The 7939-nt window shown below is 50.1% G+C and overlaps 1 protein-coding gene across 1 annotated transcript in view; it reads left to right on the top strand.

Moving 5' to 3' along the window:
* The first annotated feature begins 1734 nt into the window (after positions 1-1734).
* CCDC63 (coiled-coil domain containing 63) overlaps positions 1735-7939 on the top strand; it is a 36071-nt gene continuing 29866 nt past the window's right edge. Inside the window, exons 1-3 of the mRNA XM_029922484.1 lie at positions 1735-1861; positions 5979-6079; positions 6458-6621. Coding sequence (XP_029778344.1) covers positions 6071-6079; positions 6458-6621 — 173 coding nt within the window. The 5' untranslated portion in view covers positions 1735-1861; positions 5979-6070. The remainder of the gene's footprint in view (positions 1862-5978; positions 6080-6457; positions 6622-7939) is intronic.

Here is a 7939-nt window from a genome sequence, read left to right as displayed (position 1 = left end):
GGAAAGGCTGTGATTGGCTAAGGACAATCGAAATCTATCCTGGAGATACCTGTGAAAATCAACTTCTGGTCACATGGGCTGCATGGGAGAGGGCTGGTTACCTGAACAAATTGGGATCAGCTAGGAAGGAAGAAGGGAGAGCAGTTGCTGGAGAAGGGGGGAAAGTCATTTTGAATCATTTCAAGTGGATTTCTGATCCTCATAGCCAAAGAGTCATTTAGACAATCAGCTTCCTCGCCTGTAGCCAAATGCCTTTGCCCAGCCTCTCTGCCGCTTGATTCTAATTTCCTCCTCCATTCTGTAGACTCTGTTATCACCAACATTTCTCACCGCTGGCTCCTTGCTTTGGCCACCTGGCATCTCAGTCTGCTCCAAGCCCTGCTGATGGAGCTGAAGATCCCTTTAGCAGAATCAGTTCTGGCATGTTCTAATTTAAAAAGCCTTGCACTTCTCTGCATGGGGGCTGCTGAGCTCTGTGCCCATAAAGGCAGGGAGAGCCTATTTTTAACAAGTCCTGAACCTAATTGAACTTAATAATTTTTCAGTCATTGACACTTGAAATGTGTGAGTCACTAGGCTATGCATGGAGCAGAGGGCTACGGCGGCCCTTTAAATATCAGGGACATGGTGGATACCAGCTTCCAGAATTGCCCCTAAGCTCTGGAGCTGTTCGCTAGGGTCATGGTAAGACATGGAGCTCTAGAGACGGACAGCCCTGGATTCCTATCCTGGCTTCTTAGCTTACTGCAACACTCTGTCTCTTCAAGCCTCAGTTTCCCCATCTGTAAAATGAGGATCCTATCACTTGTCCCCCAACACTTCATGTCAATCATCAAGGCCTGACATGAGGCTGCCCAAAATCCTTATTCTACTTGGCATAAGTATTCATGTTTCCCTGCAGAAATGTTAACGTGTTTGCTTATGACATGTTGGCCAGACCCCACATGTGATACGCCATTACACTAACTTTCCTCATGGCTACAACATGGCTGCCAGGGAACAGGGACCGTGTGCTTCCTCGGGGACCATACTACGGTCCTGAAACCAAGAGTGTGGTTAAGTGTTAAAACACGTCCTGTCCCGAAGGTTTAGGGGTAAGAAAAATGGAGCTCTTAGAATGGCTGAGCTACAATAAATCCCAGGGCCTAGTGGGTAAGGCGGAAATCACACCGAATCAAAATTACCCTGGAGAACCAGGACCCCCACTCATTCGCCTTGAGCAGTGAGGCTGCTTCTTGAGTTTAAGCCCCATGGAAGCGGCTGGCTTGTGTTAAGGGCCATTTGTATGAAAAATTTATCTTTAAGCTGCCAGACTCCATTGGGCCGGTGAAAAATGCTCACATCAGGGGACCTGGCTGTCAAGCTCAGAGAGGGTGGATGGGGGTGCTCTTGAAAAAAAATGATGGGCAAATCCCCCCCTCCCTGCACTGGAGGAGTTCTTTTTTTCCTCTTAAATTCTCGCTTTCTTGTGTAGCAAAGCAGAAGTGGATCCCTCTGGTGCGTGTGCGCGGCTGCGGTCAGTACGCGGGAGGCAGAGAGGCACGGGGACGCCAGCAACGAGGGTGGACCCGCAAGGCGGACCGGGTGGCCCGTGACTCCGTAAGGTGGGGGTGCGACTGGCCCGGGAAGGGATCGCCCCCGCCTTCTCTCCATTCCCCTTGGTTCTGTGCTTTCCCAGCGCCTTCCAGGGCAGAACCCCCGTCTGTGCGGGTCACAAAGGCGCGGTTCCAGGGGTCCGAGAACTCCCGGACGCGGGTCTGGGGGTGGGCGCAGCGGGGCAGCGCAGCAACACGACCCTCGGTGCCATCGCACCCCGCAGCGGCTCCAGCGGTCGGACGTGCGGCTGGGGCATCGGCCCCTGGTAAGTGTCCCCGCGCTGGCGGCCACGCTGGCTGCTCCGCAGCTCCCCCTGCTGGAGACAAGCAGAGACGTGGCGGCTGCCCCCCCCCCCAACCCATTCCTCCCACCTGCCCTAACAGGGGAAATGTCATAATCCCCCTCAATTAAACAGAAATAAACTACAATTTGGAAAAAAAAAAAGTCAAGAAAATGCCAACAAACTTCCATTTCTTTCTATAAAGATCTCATTTTTTTTTTTAAATTTGTGTTTCTGCTCCCCTGCTTGGCAAGCGTAGGTTTAACTTACTACCAAGTGAGGCAGCCTTCATTCTGTTTTCACAGACTGAGGCCCAGCTTCTCTCTCAGACCAGGCGTTTTATGACCCGCGTAGTCATGGTCTGGCTTTTCCTTTAACAGCAGGTTGTTAAAGTTCAGTAGCAAAGGAGGAGCCTGGCTCCCTTACCCTGCTAATTACATATTAGTTGGTAAAGATGATTTCTGCCCCGGAGGAAACCCCATTCATTCAAACACTATTTGCTAAGAGCTTCTCACATGCCCAAGACTATGGATACTGTAGTGGATGAACTGAGGCCCAGAGGACCGGATGGCATGTGCCTGGTGTTCCCTGCCCTGGGCCTCTGGACTCCTCAGCATTCTCCACTGCATCCACTGCTCCTCAGAGGGGCACGAGCTTTGAGGGTCCTCTCAGGAACTGCCACCTCGAACTCCTGCTAGCTCCAGGCAGCTTCAGGGAGTGTGGGAATTAGAGGGAGGAGTAAGGCCCATGGAGAAGTGGAGGCTGCGGTCAGGAGAGCAAGCACACTGCCCACATTCACATTTTAGCACCGTGATTGCTAACCAGGACCTAAGGTGGGTTGGGTCTGCCCGAGGGCCTCAAGTTTGAGACCCTTGAATACGAGGGTGGGGAGCCAGGGGCCAGGATATCTGGGGGGCTTCAGAAGACCCAGCTGTGAGAATGGGGGTGAATCTCTCTGTAGGGAGCAGAGTGTCCTAGCCCAGTGGGCACAGAGAGGAAGAGGCCTGTGTTGGTGTCTGGAAGCTGGAAAGAGCCTGTGGTGCGGGGGCGGGGGGGGGGGGGAGGGGCAGGCTGGCTCTGTATGTGAGTGGGTAACAGCAAACAGGAAGTTGATGATGCCTCCAGCTCCTGGGGGAAAACCCAGCACAACCAAATACCTCAAGGGCGAAAGAAACTGATATTTGACAATCCTGATTCATAGGCAAGGGATATTCATCAAATGCCTGTTATGTTCTAGGCACTGCACTAAGAGCTTTATACACATTAGTTTATGCTAAGAGGTAGATGTGGGTATCCCCATTCTACAGATGAGGAGACTGAGGATCAGAGAGGTAGAAATCACACCATCAGCGAATGTCAGGTTTACTTGAGTCATGCTTTTAGAAAGGTATATCACATATTCACTTAGCTCCAAAAGAACCCTTGAACAGAGAAAAGCTCCTGGACAATATGAAAGTAGAACTGCATAAAAACTCCAGAGTAGAGGGGCACCTGGGTGGCTCAGTCGGTTAGGCGGCCGACTTCAGCTCAGGTCATGATCTCATGGTTCGTGAGTTCGAGCCTCGTGTCAGGCTCTGTGCTGACAGCACAGAGTCTGGAACCTGCTTCAGATTCTGTGTCTCCCTCCCTCTCTGCCCCTCCCCCACTCACACTCTCTCTCACTCTCAAAACATAAATTTAAAAAAAAAAAATCAAAAACTCCAGAGTAGAAAGAAGTCCCAAAATGAGTATCTTTTGCCTAAACCTTATCAGTCAAGAAAATCCTGTTACAGCCTTTACCCCAACTTGAGCTCTCTTACACACTGATCTTACTACATTCCTTGCCTTTAAGGAATGTCCAGGCTTTTCCAGACTTCTTTGCTAGTCACTTCCCACTGGATGCTGCTGCCTATACCAGATGGCACACCACTCTCTGAATACCCCTTTTATCCACTTGCCTCTTAGCCTTTGCCCAGGCAGTTCTCTCTATCCTGAATTCCTTCCTTACATTTCTTCTCTGCTTGGTGAGCTCCTAGTCATCCTTCAAAACCCAAATTAGAATTCACCTCCTCTGTGGAGTCTTTTGCACTCTTTTATCCCAGACAGAATTCATAGCGCCTTGAAGGCTGAGTTGCCATTGAAGTCCCTAAAATGTTTAGCTCACACAGCAGGTGCTTAGTCTGTGTGCTAAATGGATCTAGGCACTTTAGGCAGGATAACTCATTTTGGTTACAAATGATAGAAAACTTCTTTCAGATTGTTTTAAGAGAATATGTTGGTTATATAATTGGTCATGAGGCTTAGCTAAGCCCTGGGGTTTGGATGATGGCCCCAAGTTTCAGTCTCTCACCACTTTGTCTCTCCATGTTAGCGTTATTCTCAGGCTCCCTGCAGGGGCAAGAAGGCTGCCAGTCCCTCCGAACCTCATTTACATAGGCTCCAATGCAGCAGGAAACAAAGTTGCTCTCTTCCTGAGTGTTCGGTCTCAAGCCCCACTATTCACAGTGCTGGGACCAGCCGAGGTCCGGTTCCCATCCTTGAAATGATCACTCAGGCCAGGACGGGTGGGATTATGCAGATTGACCAGGCATCTGGCACTCTGATTGGCCCTTCCAGAGTCCTATGGTCCAATCTGATGGAATGGGGTCGGGTCAGCCCCTGGGAGCAAAAAATGGTCTGGAGTGAAGGGATGGGCAGCTTCCCCAAGCAAACCAGGGTACTGTTACCAGGATAGAGGAATGCTGCACATTCCCTAAGCCCTCATAGACAGTTACTACACTGGACCCTCACCATAGGAAACAATCCATAGCATAGCATAGCATACCAGCCGTTTTCGGAGCACTTACCATGTGCCAGGCTCACTGCTAGGTGCCTTACCGCTTATCAACCTGTGAGGTGCCTTCTAGAACTTCTTTCTCCTATCTTCCAGATAAGGAAAATGACACCCAGAGCACTGAAGTGATTTGCCCAAGGTCAATAAGTGGATGAGGAGGCATTTTTGCTGAGATTTTTTTGGACAACCAATGCTTTAAACCACTGGATTGCAGGACCCCTTAATGGGTGGCAAAGCTAGAAGTTTCCGCTTTAGGAATCTAGCCCTTGAAGTCTGGGAGTTGGGGTGCAGAGGATCTCACAGTCCTCTGGGGCTTGCGGGGTTAACACTGTCGTCCCCTCCTCTGAATACACAGGCCAGATGAGGTTGAAGTTATGACTTGAAAAAAATACTTCTTGGTTCTGCCTCCTGCTTTTAAAAACATTTTTATACTTTAAAAAATGTTTTTTCATTTATTTTGAGAGAGAGAGAGAGAGAGAGAGAGAACGAGTGGGGGAGGAGCAGAGAGAGAGAGAGGAGGGAGAGAATCCCAAGCAGGCTCTGCACTGTCAGCACAGAGCCTGATGTGGGGCTCTACCTCACCAACCACGAGATTAAGACCTGAGCCAAAATCAAGAATCAAATCAAAGGGCGCCTGGGTGGCTCAGTTGTAAGCAGCCGACTTTGACGCAGGTCATGATCCCATGGTTTGTGGGTTCGAGTCCCGCATCAGGCTCTGTGCTGACAGCTCTGAGCTTGGAACCTGCTTCAGATTCTGTGTCTCCCTCTCTCTCTCTGCCCTCCCCCACTCATATTCTGTCTCTCCCTCTCTCAAAAATAAACAAATGTTAATTCAAAAAAAAAGAGTCAAATCAAGAGTTAGATGTTTAAGTTAGCCCCCCAGGCACCCCTCGATGGCTTCTGCTTTAAAAGGCAGGTGAGCGTATGTTCTGTCCTGAGCTGAAGCTGAAGTTGGGCAAACTGCATTTTAACCCCACCAGAGGACACACTGCCCTGATGCCATTTGCCCCTCTTCCTTGGGAACACGGGGAGCAGGAGGGTAACCAGCTTGCCAGAACCATCTGCCTGGCTCCTAATAATAAATTGTGAGAGGAACAGGTTTCAGGCAAACATTGCTTATTAAAAAAAAAAAAAGGCTCTTCTCACACCCGGGCAGCCATCTGCCGCGTCCTCCACATGTGCCAAGCGGTGGGAGGAGGAAAGGACTGGGGGTGGGGGGGAGGTGCTGCCGGGGCCCTCCCCGCCCGCTGCGTGGCTCACACGTTCTCTTCCTCTTGCCACTGTGGACAGGGCACTGCAGAGAGAGAGAAAGGAGCGCCCGCTGGCTTCGACCTCCCTGGCTCCCTGGTAGCTGAGCTTAGGGAAAACACGACTCCTTCACCATGCCGATGGTAGGTATTAGGTCCCGTGTGTGGAGCGCTTACTGGGGGCCAGGTACTGTGCTAGCCGCTACATGCATATTAGCTCATCTAATCCTATCCACACATCTATATGCACCCATTTTATAGATGAGAGTCTGGAGGCTCAGACGTTAAGTGATGCACCCAAGGTCACGCAGCAAGGCCGCCTCTTCATATGCAATAATGAGGCCCTGGCAACTCAGAGTGGGTTTCCCATGTAACAGAGAAGCAGTTGACATCACCCAAGGGTGGTCTTCCACCTCTAGTCCCGCCCCCAGACACCGTGCTGCTCTCTGCCCTTGAGCTGAAATGTAGGCTTCTCTGGTCGTGCAACCCATCGTTCAGCGTCTCTCCCCGTCTCACCCAAAGAAGCGCAGGAGGAAAAGCTCCGAAATGCCCCGGGAACCTTCAGAGAAGGTCAGAGAGCAGCGGGCTGAGGCTGAGCTTCAGAAGCTGAAGCAGCAGTTCAGGAAGATGGTGGAAAGTCGCAAGTCCCTCAACTTCCGCTCCCAGCAGAATCTCTTGAACCAGCAGTAAGTGATGGCCAGGGTTTTGTACTGAGTGAACTTGGAGAACAGGTTCGATTTGGTTTCATGGGATTTACCTTCTCGTGGGCAGGGAGCTGATTCTGAGCCCAATCTGGGCACCTAGGCGGGATAGCTTCAGTAGGAGGGAGAATTCATTCTCAGAATTAGAGTGTCTCAGGGACTCCACGGGGAGCAGGACAGCCATGTCTCAGGAAGGACCCAAATGAAAACCCATTTCTGGTTCCTGTTTCTTTCTGCACGTGGGTTTCCTTGTTCCTTGTCTGGATCTCAGCGCTGGCTGGTGGGAGACTAGGACCACACAGACCTTAGTGAATCCCAAAGTCTCAGGAGAGGGGGAATCTGATTGGCTCAGTTTGGGTCACATATCTACTCCTGGTCCAATTATCTGTGTCCAGGGGAGGGACAGGGCTAGGGGGCCCAAAATGGCTATTGTCTCTCCCAGGGTTCTAGCAATGGAGGTGGGAGAGTTCCCCAAAGACGGGAGATCACCAGGCTGTGTCTCTCCCCAAGGATGTTTCCTGCTTGTGCATCCTTATGGAATATGCAAGATCAAATATTTGAAACTGGATTGTCCTAGAACTTATGATGCGGTTAGCTTCTTTAGACAATAGAAAGGTGTTCCTTGGGGTTGAATAAGCAAATATCCTTAGATTCTCTTCAAGGGAATTTAATTCCTTAGCCGCATCCGTAACATTTATACAGGTAGAAACTGCCCATTATTAGAAAGAAAATCTTACTGTTAGATGATGTGTAAAGTTCAGAGGGTTGGGGAAAATGAGCTCGTTAGATTTCCTATGGATGCAGCTCACTCAGAGCTACAGCTGGTCTGTTTGGGATTTTCCTGTGAATTAGTAAAAGACACCCTTTTTCAAGACACTTTACTGCCATCTGTTGGAAACACTGTCATCACATAGGGGTTTTGTTGGAACAAGATGAAGCATCTCCCAGGAAAGGGTACTAAGTCAAGAAATCAATGATTGCTTTTCAAGCAGATGGTGCTTCCTTGGGCTGTGCAGTCGACAACCTGCACATCTGTGCATGGTAGCCCTGATTCACAGATTATCCCTGGTGGGCATCAGGAAATGCCTCCTTCCTGGTGGGTCAAGATTCTTCTTGAATCTTACACTTCACAGTACCACGTTCATCCTACTTTACCCTCGTTCATTTGATCTGGTTTCACTGTGACGGACCTAAAGGGGAAGGAGTGGGAAAGTGGAGATGTTAGATTCTCCAAGCAAAACACCTTTAAATAGGGACCAGAACTGAGCTGAGCTGAGGAAGGTGCCTCAGATGCAAAATTTAA

The sequence above is a fragment of the Suricata suricatta genome, chromosome 14 (genome assembly GCF_006229205.1).
Source record: "Suricata suricatta isolate VVHF042 chromosome 14, meerkat_22Aug2017_6uvM2_HiC, whole genome shotgun sequence".
NCBI classification, from domain to species: domain Eukaryota; kingdom Metazoa; phylum Chordata; class Mammalia; order Carnivora; family Herpestidae; genus Suricata; species Suricata suricatta.
This window is presented reverse-complemented; position numbering and strand designations above follow the sequence as displayed.